We start from the raw sequence: 13,564 nt of genomic DNA on the forward strand, positions 1-13,564 counted from the left end.
GAATAAAAAAAAAAAAAGAAAAACCCAACAAACAAAAAAAAACACCCCACCTCTACTTGTTATACTGGAAATGTGTTTTTATACCAGGATTAACCAAAGACACCTTTTTTAAATTCTGTTTTTGAAAGCCCCAGATGTCCCTACGCTTTGTAATTCTGCAGTTCTACCCATATAACATGGTGCCCTGACCTCTAGCACTATAAAGGCATTACTGCTGATTTTTTGCTTCAACACACAGATGAATAATGTAGACAGTGGAGTCTCGGTGTCTCCTTTACTTATCATGGGCCTAATTCTGTCCTGATGAAGTCAGCTGCTCCTTGATGTTAGCAGAGCTAGGTAGAAGCCCTATGCCAAGGAGATAAAGGCATCTAAAACATCATTTCATATGTTACTTATTATATTGCAGTCCTGACCAGTAATAATAAGTCTACACAAAGTAACTGATTACCTCCATGTAATTGTAACCTACAGTCAAACCCTTATGAATCATAACAGTCAGCAGCTGGGAAGAAGAGGAGCCTAAACCATGAGTGAGCTGAAATGCATTGCACTGGTCAGCAGGGATGTTTTACTGGTCACCAGGGATGTTTTTCTTCATCTTGAGCTCGTTTGCAATGACAGCAGCAGTTGGTCAGACTGTTCCACGGCAGCTCTGCCTGTTCTGAGAGTTGGTGGCTGTCACAGCATTCTCACAGCACACTGGAGCTGTTCAGTGAATTTGCTTTCTTGGACAGGGTTCAACAAAACCAACCAAACAAACAAACCTCAGGCCCAAAAAACTGTGTGTGTCCCCCGCCCCAGCAGTTCCTTGCTATTCCCAAAGACCTGGAAAAGGAAGCTACAAGCTGTTGGTAATCAAACACGTTAAGACAGTAGAACTTGAGTTGCAGTTACAAAGAAACATGCTACCACCCATCTTTAGAATTTCAGTTTTTTATTTTTGCCATGGAAAGCTCTAAGAACTAATATCAAGTATCGATTAATGAAAAGAAGAACACAACTTTAAAAAGTATGTTAAGGAAGGACTGTACAACTATATACATCACAGATCTGGGAAAATCAAGAAATGTTTTCACGTGGAACATTTCCTAGGCAATAGCTGTAGAATTCAGAGTTCAATGTATATAGTTGTCAGCTTCTGCATCTTTTATAAGCTGCATGCCTTAACAGTAAAAAATAAATAAGCAGTCAATGTTATTTGTTAAACAAACAAATATTTGCTTAGTTCACATAGTGGAATGTTAAGTATGAATCCCCAAAGAAACCAGACAGTGAGAATGCAGCCACCGTTACCATATTCTGCAGCAGATCTGTTAATGGTTTATATGCATATAAATTACTGTAAGGTTTGCCACCACAGTCTGTTGAAGTTTTTAATTTTTATATAAATGCTTTGTCAGAGTCAACCTTTTTTTTCCATTACCCCAAAGCCAATTTCTTAATATTTACATAAAGTTTTTTAATTAAGTTAAACTGGAAGCTAAATGCTTACAAAAACAAACAAACCCACAAATATAAGTGCAACAGCCAGAAATCTAAATATAAAAGCTCGTGGCCCCATAGAAAGTTTTGGAAGTATGGATTTAACATGTTTCCAAACCAATAAATACTGGAAGTGAAATTAAAAAAATGCTTTATATGACCTCTGGACTTTGGATATCAAAAATCATTTCCAAGGAAAACTGAAGACCCTGAGACACATGCAAGCACGAGTCTTCTAGCAAAAATAGTTACAAAGCCCTAATTTTCCAGTTTTCCTCCAAAAAGAGACCTTTAGTAGGCACAGTTTAAATTAAGGTTTTAAATATACCAGCAGCAAACAGTGATAGCCATTATATTTAACTTTGTACACTTTGCAATGTATGCTTAATTCCAGATCCCTGCACAGGTCATAAGAATTCGACTTGATCGTCCTTGAGGGTCCCTTCCAACTCACAATGTTGTGTGATTAAACCTGTCATGTCAGTAACAAAAATAACATTGTATTTGTCTCATCAAAGTTCAAGAATTCCCATCATAGCACCAGCCAGCGAGGGCAGAACCACCTGTGCCAACACAGGCAATCCGGACTCATGTTGCATAAGGGTTATGTTTGACTGCTGAAATGCCACCTCAGATAACACCCCACCTGTAACACTTAAAGCATGCCCCATTATATTCCAAGGGGTCTGCAATATGACCTGGAAATCACCAGTGTACCACGTTCTTGGCCAACAAAAGAGAAGTGTGGAGCGTTACACGTGTAAGGTAAACAAATCCTCCTCCCATCGTTGCTCACAGGGATTTCTGGTATCCTTTTCTGTAGCTCGAGTTATATTTGAATAATTTACCATTTAAGCCTTTCTGTCTAGAGTCCTGTATGTCCAAAATCCTAACTTTGAAAGTCATAGGATCAAGATGCTTACTTAAAACATGAAAAAGGAAAGAAAAACCTGTAATTGGAATTTAAGCAATGAAAGGTTGCAATAACTAACTAGTACTACGCACAACAGTCTTTCTCAGTCATCTCTAGAACTTGAACAGTTTTTATATTACCATTTACAAAAATTCAACAAGTCACTAAATCTGAAGTGCTAAACTATGACTTGGTAAACAGCCATTTGTTTTTATCAGATCTACCATTTCCTGATCAAGTTGGACGTCTCATTAATCTTCTAAGAGCTTAAAAATGTACCAAGTGCAAGGAGAATAAGGACAACATAATAAACCCAAACCTGAAAACAGATGACAACTAGACAACCACAGAGAAATTACACTTTAGATTATGGTGAATAAGGGGAATTTTTTGATTGTTGGTTTAGTCTTCATGCTTCCACAATCTGTAAATGGGGGAGAAAAAAATCCAAATCCCTGTTTCACTTGAAGATCTAGACAAACAGTCGTACAAGATCCTCAGCAGTCTCAGTGCTGAACCAATATAGCACTTACACAACTTCCCAGTTTTGAGAAGCCTTCGGCTAAAAAAAAAAAAAAAGATACTACTTTTACCGAAAGTATTACTGTTTTTAAAATTCCAGACTGAAGCCCTTCTTCTTGAAGAGTGAAAAAAAGGAACATCACTTTGTATCAAACTAACTACTGGCATTTTTTCCAGCATTAAGAAAACCTGACATTATTCCTCAAGTTTTAAAACAGTAAAATTATCTCCTTCCTAAGTGTTTTAAGCTTCTTCACTACAGAGCTTTGTAGGTTTTGGCTTTTTTTCCTCATTGCAAAAAGAATAAAATATGATGGTTCAGACACTGAATACTCTGCTCACCATCCTGCCAAGTGTAAATAAAGTTTGTTCAAGTTAGCCTTGATTATTTCTCATTGACAAAACTATTTGCATGAAGACAGATGATTTATAATGTTTATAAAAGCAAAACTAAGATGCTAGCTCAAAAATACACTACTCCAGTCTAGTAACAGATCATTTATTTTGGCCCCTTGCAGTAATGCACTGTTCACAAATGTGAGGTGTGGGATTATTTTTTTTTAAATGGTTCCACAACCAAGAGACAATGAAAAAAAGCCTGCTTTCTTGGTTAACATCTAAACAGAATTCAGCATTAAAGTGCTAACATGAAAGAAAGGGTTTACACAGTAAGTACGGGTACAGAAAATAGTTCAATTATTTTAGAAATATTTCTAGGTCTTTAGAAGAAATTGTACCTTTTCAAGCTACAAATCCTCATGTTTTGATCAAATTTAACATACCAGAAAACACTGCCAGCTCCTTAGAAATGTCTTCCTCTCTATTCAGGTAAATTTGAGATGAATTGCTTCCACAAATCACTGCAGTTAACATGATCCAGCCAAGTGCTACCATTTTGGTGACTTTGTAGAACAAGTTAGCTTGTTTTGACTTTAACCTTTTATTTTACAGCAATTTTAACAGTCCTGTTAAAACAGCTGCAATATTTCTGCACTGAATCCTTTTTTTCCAGCACTTAACGCATTTCAGTAAGATTCTGGTATTACAAACTCAAACTCAGTACTTCCCTCTGACGGATTTTGTTTGAACATTGTTTCGTTTCCCGGCGGAACGAAAATGTCGTCCCAGCTAATTTGTTTGGCTGGAGAGTTGGGTGCTGTCCCTTCAGTGCCGTCCTTCCCTGAGCCAACACGATAGACAATTCCCCCCTCGTTCATTCCCGGGATGCTGCTCGGGCGGTCACTAATGTAGGCGTACTGCCTGATCTGCAGGGACCTGCAGGGGTGCAGCCGGTAGAGCTTGGTGTCTCCCGAAGGGTCTTGGCTGTGAACTGATCTGATGTGGGAGACCGTGATTTGGTAGTTGATGAAAGTCTTGCCACACGTCAAGCACTGGTACCTTCTCTCCCCGGTGTGGTGGAGCTCGTGCTTGGTGCGATACTCTGCCAGAGCAAACACCTTGTCACAGTACCGGCACGGGTACTTCTTCTCCCAGGAATGGACGTTAAAATGTCTCCGCAAGCTCGTCAGACAGGCGTAGGATCTCTTACACACGATACAAATGTAGTACACTCTGCCATCCACTATGAGCTCGTAATGGTCGTCGTGCTTTACTTTCATGCGTTTCCTGTTTGAAGATTCCTCACCAGATGTTCTAGGCGTGTCCTCAGGCTTGGCTTCCCCCTCCTCGGAATCCCCCTTTACAGGGATGACTATGTCGTACGTATCCTCACCAATGTTTGCATAAACCTTACAGCCTGTGGATAAGCCTCCTATTTCAGTTGCTGTATCTAATGTTATGATTTTCTGCCCATCTGCCACATTCTTTGATGCTATGCCCGAATTGAATTCCTTGTTGTTTCCACTAAGGACATCTGAGATTTTTATTTTAAATTCTCCAGGTTTAGCAAATGGCTCTTGTGGAAAAGTAACAACCTGTTTTTTCTGTACACCTGATCCCTCAGTGGTTGCTGCCTTGGGAACAGAAGACTGCTGAACCAAAGAGCTGCTGCTGACTGAACCAGGACTAGAGGAGCTAATGATATCGACATCATCTTCAACAACTTCTTCATCATCAACAGCAGTTGTTTCCACTTCAGTTAAGGAGCCCTTATTAGATGGCTGCTGGTTCTCCTCAAGTAAATTAATTGTAGGAGTCACATGTGTTTGATGCAAGGAGCTGGCACCAAGTGATGAGTTAAGCAGAGGCTTGTTTAGCACAATGATATTAGGGGTAAAATGCTGCGGAGTTGCCGAGACGAGCGATTCAGCACCTGACTGTGTTTGGTTTGGGTTTAGCTGACTGGCAGACAAGGTGAGGTTTTGAGCTGCTGTGGTGTTTGTCAAACAGGGAGAGCCACCACCGCCACAGGTTTTTTGGTCAGAAGCTCCAGCTGGACTTGAGCAAGGCTGGTTCTGGCTTGCAGCATTTTTATCTTTAGTGCATTCTTTTGGAGGAACAATCTCAGAACAAAAAATTACATCATCGTCCTCATCATCTGAGTCACTCACTGTAATTTTTGTAGTCTCATATTCTATGCCATGTAAGGAGAATGACTGTGTTATAACTGGCATCCCATCTGTTGCCTCTTGACTCTCTGGCCTGATTAGAGGTACTTGTGTTTCAGCATCCCTTTGACTTGGACTAGAAGTTTCTGAAGCACCATCTTTGACCCCGCTTGGCACATTTTTCTCTTCGGACGGAGCTATGCCCAGATCAGCTATGAATTTCACACCCAGCTGCTGCCCTGATTTGATCAGTTCATCAAGTAAATCGGATCGAACGCTGATTATTTTCGAACTATAAATATAATTAAGAATTTCTGCAAAAATTTCTGCTCTCACAAAGCTCAGTTCAACCACTTGACCAGCCACTGAGAAAAGCTGGTGAAAATAGGTGCTTGAGGCCGAAAGGATGTTTCTGTGAGCTCGAAATTTCCGGTCCTCCACGATGACTGTAACATCACAAAAAAGTCCATGGCCACGTTGTTCATTCAAAGACTGAAGAAGCACACTAGAATACTGTGTGTCTGTTGCAGAGATGAGTTTTTTCCCCTCCATCCCTACAAAAGGAAAGTAAAAAGTATCAAATTAGTAAAAATACAGACACATAGTTTTAACTGCGTGACAACATTCCCATATTTACTGTCTATTCCTTCTTTCAAAGAAAACAAATCTGAGATACTGTTCATAAGGATATATGCTACAGCACTTGGCAAATTTGTTTCTTCTTATTTGCCCTTTCACCTTCTACACAAGGTAAGTAATTCTGAATATATCCTCTACTCTTACAAGGTAAGGAACAGAGAAACAACTGCTTATTTTATGCAACAGCAAATACAGTAAATTTTACAACCAAGTAGATGGAAGATTTGAGTCTCTCAAACAGCTCTAAACACTATTAGACATTTCTTTCTGATTGTGAAAATATTCTACAAATTGTTATGAGAAAGCCCAATAACATGAAGTTATTCATGGGCCAGACAGCAGTATCTGTATATCACCAGTCAACTGAGCTAATGAAAAGCTATGGATACCGCACTTCCTGCCCCAGAAAAATAAACTTTTTTTAACCCCTCGTCATACATTCGCAAGACTATTTTGTATTTCAAACCGAGACACCGAGGCAGCACGGCAACAAAACAGACCCGCAAAGTCAAACTAACCCCTCTCTCGGCACTGCCCCCTTCACAGCCCCCAACGGGCTGAAAAAAACAACATCAAAATATAGAACACCGAAACTTTTATTTCCGCAGGCCGGGCCGGGCCGGGCCGGGCCGGATGAGCCGCCGAGGCCGGAGCCCCGCGGCCGCCGCACGTCCGACCCCGCTCCCCCCGCGGCCCCGGCGGGGCTTTACCGTGAGAACGAGCGCCCCGAGCGCCGCCGCGGGTGTGCCGCGGGCGGCCCAGCAGGACCGGCGGCTCCGGGAGCGGCCTGGCGGCAGCGGCCCGGACCCACGGGCGGCCCCTCCGCCGCTCGGCCCTCGTCGAGCCGGGGAGAGCCCCCGGCGGTGCGGGAGCCGAGCCCCGCGCTGCCCCGGTGCCCCCGCGGTACCGCGTTACCTGCCCGCGATGCGGCCGCGGCCCCGCCGCCTCCCCGCGCACCCGCCGCGCCTCGGCCGCCGGGGGGCGCTGCCCGCGCTGCCCTCGGCCCTGACCCGAGAGGCCTCGGGAACCTTCGCGCCGGGGCGGGGCCGGGCCGCGCTCCCGCCCCCGCGCCGGGGCTCGCCCGCAGCCCCTCGGCCGCGCGGCTCCGGGGCTCCCGGACACCGCCCGGGTGGCGGCCCCCCGCCGGCAGAACACCCCCCCCCCCGCGTGTGGGTCCCGGCCCTGCCCCACCGCAGGCCTTGGGCAGCTCGGGCCTCACGCACGGGCCTCGCCGCGGCCTTGGCAGTTCCCGCCCGGCTGTCCCGGCACCTGCCTTGTGCCCGGCCGTGTGGATGAGGCCGTGCAGACGTTATTTCCCGCTGCGGCTCATTTCCTTCCCGGGGGCAGGGACCGAGCTGGCGCTACTCCGCCGGGGGTGACGCAGCTGTGGCACCTCCGCCCAGCACCGAGCGGGGCTGTAACCCGGCCTGGCACCGCTGTAACCCCACCCTGGGCACCACTGTATAACCCGGCCTGGCACCGCTGTATAACCCGACCTGGCACCGCTGTATAATCCAATCCTGGGCACCCTTGTAACCCAGCTCTGGGCACCGCTGTATAATCGACCCTGGGCACCCCTGTAACCCAGCTCTGGGTTACCCTCACACCTCTGCGACCCCACTCTGGGCACCCCTGTATAACCCCACCCTGGGCACCCCTGCATAATCTGACCCTGGGCACCCTTGCCCACGCTGCAGGAGCGCTGGTTTGGTGCTCTTTGCACCTCGCTGGCACATCTTGGACCCCGCTGGCAGCTATGCAGACGTGCACGGCCTCCACACAAAGTATCTTTGACAAAATGCACGACAGGTTCCAGGTTTGACACATGGCCATCAAAGCGACACATCCACAATGCGGCCTCTTGGAAACTGTCACTGTTCTGGAACGCTCAAAGAGCGCCAAGATCATAAAAGATATTTTTCATCTTACTGATCTGTTCTATTCTTTTTTTCCTATGGATTTTGTGGACTTGAACCACAGGGGTCCCTATTTTTCTTTAAGATTTAAAAACTTTGACAAGAACAAATGTTCTCCTGTGAAGTTCGACCAAAAACAGGAATAGGCCACAGTCACTGGCAGTAACAGCTGCAATCCCTCACACTACATATATCAGCAATGAAATGATCCTGCCCCAGCATATGAGCCCTTCTAGCAAGAAAATCACTGCCAGCCTCCCTATATTTGTATAGTTAGTAGTGTTTGTATAGTTAGTGCCTTTTGGAAGCAAGCTTTCATATCTGAAATGTTATAAACCAGTTTCTGTTTATTTATAGCTTTTACCAGAGAGTCAAGTGGAGGAGAATAAATAACAGAAAAGAATAATCGGGGAAAAGGTAGGCTTTTCTTCCTCATATAACTCTTCAATTAAGTTTTCTCCTTTGATCCAGGTTCCTAGTTATTTTTACACAGGGATATATTAAATGAAAATAATACTATAATTGTTTTAATTCTTAATCCAGTGTTCTTTTTACTCCTCCAAAAATGTGTGATGGCCCAAATTAAACCATTTCTTAGCCATTCATTCTCCAGTTTCAAGGAGTTTTGTCCTAATTGCCTATCCCATTCCTAAACAGCGAACAGGAGAATTTACAGCTAAAGATGAGTTTGGAAGGAGCCCTGCTCCTGAGGCATCACCAGTTCTCAGAAATCAGGTTTGAACTGCTTACCCTTAGGCATAGAAATACTGGCTGATTTAAAAGCTGCTGGTCTAACTGGGAGAGCTGCACCACCTCCTTGACTTTTACCTTATTTGCAAAAGCTTCTCTCTATGTCAACTTCTTTTATCAGATACAAATCTGAACCCCACTGTCATCTTGCTGTGGTCAGGACAGAGCTAATGCTCTGAGCAGCTTAAATTTGACCAAAGCTGCCACTCAGTCCTCCTGCACTTGAATGCAGAATTTCAACATTCATATTTTTTTGTCTAGCGTGCAATTCTTAGTTCTGGGGTTGTTTTTTCCTCTTTTATTTTTAGATAAGATTAGAAAGTGTCAGGTGATTCAAGTCACATCAACACTTACACAGTGATGATTTAAAAGAACCATTTTATCTAAGATACTAATAAGAAACATCTAAAACATAGAACTAAACGTGCTATTCTTGGAACTGAAAAAAATAGCTAAGAGACACAATGGCAACTTTTATTTTGTTGTGTAGAAGTGATCAAAAAAACTCTGGGATTGAGCCTCTGAAAATATGAAGTACAAATTTAATGAAGTGATGTCAGGCTTTTGTGAGAAGACAAAAAAATACGCAATTCACTGACAAGTTTTCAGTTAAGCAGTGTGAGGAGCTCTCTTGTTTTTAAAAATTCCAGTTTGAGAGAACAGAACGTTTTTAAAGATCTGACAAATCTGAGAGACAAAGAAGCATTCTCCATCTCATGACGTGTGCCGTGACTCCCCGCCCCACGGGAGGTACTAGGTGTTCCCACCTGAGCCCAAATGTATGTAACTCGTGAGATCTTTTGAGTTTTGAGGGGAGGAGGGGGCTTCCCCCAAGCGATCAAGACCATCACTTCGACAGGACTGTGACCACCATCTTCAACCAACAGAACACTGAAGGTGCAACTACCGAGTTTCATCGCTGGATCCAGCGAGTGGTGACTACATATATCTTTCCATTTTTATCCTTTCTTTCTCTTCCTTATACATTTCCTTAAGTGTTACTTTTATGCTTTAATATTGCTGTATTACTTCAGATGATAAGAAACAAAACGGCTACACACCTGTTTTCCTTTGAAACAAAATTGCTCTAAAATAAACCCTACATATATGTTTACAAACACCGATCATTCAGTGTCGTTTCACTTTAATCCACCCCAAGGGATTTATTAACAAGAACCTGGGTTGCCCTCCCCTTCTGGGGCGGGTCGTATCAAGTCCAACCATCAACCCAGTACCATCATTAAACCACGACCTCAAGTGCTACACGTTTTATGAACACTTCCAGGGATGGTGCCTCCACCACTTCCCTGGGCTTTACAACCCTTTGTAAAGGGTTGCATTGGGCTTTCCAATGCTTTACAACCCTTTCCGTGAAAAACATTTCCCTAATATCCAATCTAAACCTCCCCTGGCGCCACTTGAGGCCGTTTCCCCTCGCCCTGTCAATGCTCCCCTGACACGCTGCCGTATCAGGCCGTGCCGGGACCCGCCGGATTTCCAGCACTCCCAACCAGACCGTGACGGTGTGGGGCCCGGGCAGGGAAGGCGAGCCCCGGCGGAGTAGGGTGAGCTGTCCGGGGCGGCCCGGGAGCAGCACTGCCCCGGACAGCTCCCGGGGCCGCGGCCCCGCGCCGGTACCCGCCGCCCCCGCCGCCGGCGCGCCCTCCGCCACCACCTCACCTGCCGCCGCCGTTGTCCGCGCGTCCGTCGCTGCCGGGCGGCACAAAGGGAGCCGCCGGAGCCGCCGGTGCCGCCCGCGCCGGAGGGGCGGTGACCCCGCGGGCGGGGCCGCCCCGCGCCCGCCCGGCCGAGAGGCGCCGGAAGTGGCCGTAAGCGGCCGGAAGCACCTCCCCCGCCCCTTGGCCGCCATGGCGCCCGTGTCGCGCTCCCGCTCCCCGCCCGCCGCCAGCCCCGAGCGCCGCACCCGCCGATCCCGATCCCGGTCCCGGTCCCGCGAGCGCAACGGCCCGAGGCGCCCGAGCCACTGGCGGAGCCGCAGCCGGTCGCGGTCGCGCAGCCCCGGCCCGCCGCGCTCCGCCGCGCACCACGGGCACCACCACCACGGCAAGGGCTGGCCCGAGTACTACGAGAAGGAGAAGGAGGAGATCCTACGGCAGAGGTGAGCGCTGGGCCGGGTCGGGACTGTCCTGCCGGTTGCCGGCGGGGTCTGGGGGTGCTGTGGGAGGGTGGCGGGCCCGGCGCTGCACGGCCCGGCCATGGGTCTCGGCCCCTCCGGACGCTCCCCCGGCCGTGCCCGCGGACATGGCCGGGCCGGGGCTCGGCTGGGAGGGGGTAACACCTCTGCAGTGTGGGGGTACTTCTGCCAGCCCCCCCGCCTGGGAGTTGGCTCCTTGCGCCTGTTTTTTTCTTTTCCGTACTGCCATTAACAAGGGTGACAAGTACCACGTTTAAAGTGTTTATGTACTGGGTGTGGCACGCAAGGGTTCAGTGAAGGTGTTTTCCTTTACAGGAGACTCAATGAGAGAGAGAGAATTGGAGAGCTGGGGGCTCCTGAAGTCTGGGGGCTGTCACCAAAGGTTCCTGACCCTGAGTAAGGCTTATTCTTTCTTCTTTTCTTCCGTTTTTTATGTTAATTTAATTTACAAAAATGCCTTATCCCTGCGCTAGTCCCATTGCCACAGTTCTTGTTGTATCAGTTAACTTCTGAATCAACATAATATAAGATTATTACTTTTTTCCCCCCAGTAATTCCAATATGTGATTTATTGTAGATCAATAAATTGATCTACAACTATTGTGACCTTTGTGTTGTGGTTCTGAAAGCAGTTCCCATGCTGAAAATTAACCCTTTAATAGTTTACTCCATTGCAAGTATTGACTCAAAATCTGCAAGCCTTTGGTCACATGTGTATCTTTGATCTTGAGTACTACAAAATAGATCTTAAATAGCAAACTGTTGTTTTTATTCAGTTCTGATGAGCATACACCGGTAGAAGATGAAGAGGCCAAATCGAAGAGTAGTTCTTCAGATTCCAGCTCAGAAGGTATTTTGTTTGGCTTACACAGCTTGTTTTGAAAATGGGAAGCTATTGAAGTCTAGAATCTGCTGCAGTTGCTTGCTGGAGGGTTACTGGTTTTGATGGCTGGAAGTGAGTGGGCTCCAGTTCAAAGGAGAGCGTTACCTTGGGAAGATTGGGAAGTGCATATGGAGCTAGTTGATTGATCTCTAATGTTATGTTTTCAAAACATTCTAGAGGAAAAGAAGAAAAAGAAGAAGAAAAGAAAGAAGAAAAAACGTAAGGCATCCAAAAGAAAGCGCAGAAAACATTCTGAGGACAGCGACAGTGAGTCGGAGTCTGAGCAGAACTCCAGTGGTAAGACAGGAGGGTTTCGGTGTGTGAGGGCTGAACACAAACTGACACTTCTGGCTTTTATTGCATGCTTGCAGTGTTTTGAAATTACAGAGCTGTAGCATCAATCCATGGTCTTTGCTTTCACCATCTTGCTGAGTTTGTAGTGCCTTTTCCTTGAGTGCTTGAAGTCTGGCCTCAGGAAATGGGATTTCTGAGTTAAGCATCCATTGGGTATCTCACCACAGAGATCTGTTTGATATGTTCTCATATTCATCAGTACTGCAGGTAGCTTTCTTAGTATTGCTTGATATCTAAACAGTCGTGTCTGAGAAGCTGTGTGTGTACTAGGGCATTCTGGTGGAGGCAGTTCAGTACAGTAAACTACTTAGTTATAGCTAATAATCTCTTTCTGATAATGATATCCTTTATTTTTTTTCAGATGAAGATAAAAAGAAAAGCAAGAAGAGGAAAAAGAAGAGCAAAAAGTAAGTGCCCAGGTTGCTGTGTGTAGTTCTGGCTTCTTTGGCTGGAGGGCAGCTCCACTTTCTTCACAGGCTCTGAGGGAGTCTGAGCACTCTGATAATTCAGGCTGCAAGTGCTGACAAGTAATATTAATTTGATGGATTTTCTTTAAATCAACAGAATCGTGCAGCATAGACAACTCCCTGCAAGTGTAGAGCCACTTTCTAACGCTCTGTGAAAGCCATTGTCTTGGGTTTGCTGTAAGGTATTTTCTTTGAAACAACAATCTGTATGCAGCCAGCCAGTCTTCCCATAAGTAGAAGTTACCTTGAGAAACTAATGATTTGAGTATGATTCCAAGCAAATTTTGGTAAATAGTATGTCTGTCTGACTTTATCACAGGAAGAAGTACAAGAAAAAGAAAAATAAGAAGAGCAGGAAGGAATCCAGTGATTCCAGTAGCGAAGATTCCGATGATGAAACAGTTCAAGGGGATGATCTCTGGATTGAAAGATCAAGTAGGTTCACCTGACTTTAAATTTGGATTGAAACGTTTTAGTGTCCTTTTTGTGAATTCTCTTAGGTCATGCTGACCTGTGGAACACTTCTGATAACAAAGAACAATGGGCACAATATCAATCTTCCTCATTATTTGATTGTTGCAGAAAATACCGAAGCCGATAGCTTGATTGGACCAGAGGCTCCCAAAACTCATGCGTCTCAGGATGACAGGCCTTTGAAGTGAGTAGCCAGCTCTAACAGTACTTTGATCAAATCAAGTAAATCAAGCATGAAAGTTACTGTTCAAAAGGGCTGTTACAACAATATGGCATGCAGAGGGAGAAATGCTGTGCCAGAAACTTGCAAACAGAAGTGCTATTGGTGCTAGCCTTTCCCTTGGCCTGAATTTGGGTAGAAAGGTCTGGTTTATGCTTCTTAGTCTGGATTCCTAGAAAATCAATTGTAAGGTACCTTTATTCTAAAGCTCTGCAGTGTTGTGACTTTGTAGTGTCTTCTTCATTGTTTAATCAGAATGCACTCAACTGGTAATTTAAG

The 13,564-nt window shown here is 45.5% G+C and overlaps 2 protein-coding genes across 6 annotated transcripts in view; one reads left to right on the top strand and one right to left on the bottom strand.

Moving 5' to 3' along the window:
- Window positions 1-920: 920 nt before the first annotated feature.
- ZBTB33 (zinc finger and BTB domain containing 33) lies at window positions 921-10,521 on the bottom strand. Of its 5 annotated transcripts, XM_027687311.1 has the most exons (3): window positions 7,757-7,773; window positions 7,336-7,339; window positions 921-5,981 (listed from the first exon to the last, which is right to left on the bottom strand). In XM_027687311.1, exon 3 carries the CDS (start codon window positions 5,977-5,979, stop codon window positions 3,946-3,948), a length of 2,034 nt encoding a protein of 677 aa, XP_027543112.1. In that variant the 5' UTR covers window positions 5,980-5,981; window positions 7,336-7,339; window positions 7,757-7,773; the 3' UTR covers window positions 921-3,945. The 5 variants fall into 5 exon arrangements, with proteins under 5 accessions (XP_027543112.1, XP_027543108.1, XP_027543109.1 ...); XM_027687307.1 differs by lacking the exons at window positions 7,336-7,339; window positions 7,757-7,773 and adding an exon at window positions 10,413-10,521; XM_027687308.1 differs by lacking the exons at window positions 7,336-7,339; window positions 7,757-7,773 and adding an exon at window positions 7,790-7,893.
- A 64-nt stretch (window positions 10,522-10,585) lies between these two features.
- NKAP (NFKB activating protein) overlaps window positions 10,586-13,564 on the top strand; it is a 4,926-nt gene continuing 1,947 nt past the window's right edge. The window contains exons 1-7 of the mRNA XM_027687328.1: window positions 10,586-10,851; window positions 11,203-11,283; window positions 11,664-11,737; window positions 11,948-12,067; window positions 12,486-12,531; window positions 12,911-13,026; window positions 13,174-13,249. Of these exons, the coding sequence (XP_027543129.1) occupies window positions 10,601-10,851; window positions 11,203-11,283; window positions 11,664-11,737; window positions 11,948-12,067; window positions 12,486-12,531; window positions 12,911-13,026; window positions 13,174-13,249 (764 nt within the window). The 5' untranslated portion in view covers window positions 10,586-10,600. The remainder of the gene's footprint in view (window positions 10,852-11,202; window positions 11,284-11,663; window positions 11,738-11,947; window positions 12,068-12,485; window positions 12,532-12,910; window positions 13,027-13,173; window positions 13,250-13,564) is intronic.

This window comes from Neopelma chrysocephalum, unplaced genomic scaffold (assembly GCF_003984885.1).
Source record: "Neopelma chrysocephalum unplaced genomic scaffold, ASM398488v2 Primary Assembly neopelma1_73b, whole genome shotgun sequence".
Classification (NCBI taxonomy): Eukaryota; Metazoa; Chordata; class Aves; order Passeriformes; family Pipridae; genus Neopelma; species Neopelma chrysocephalum.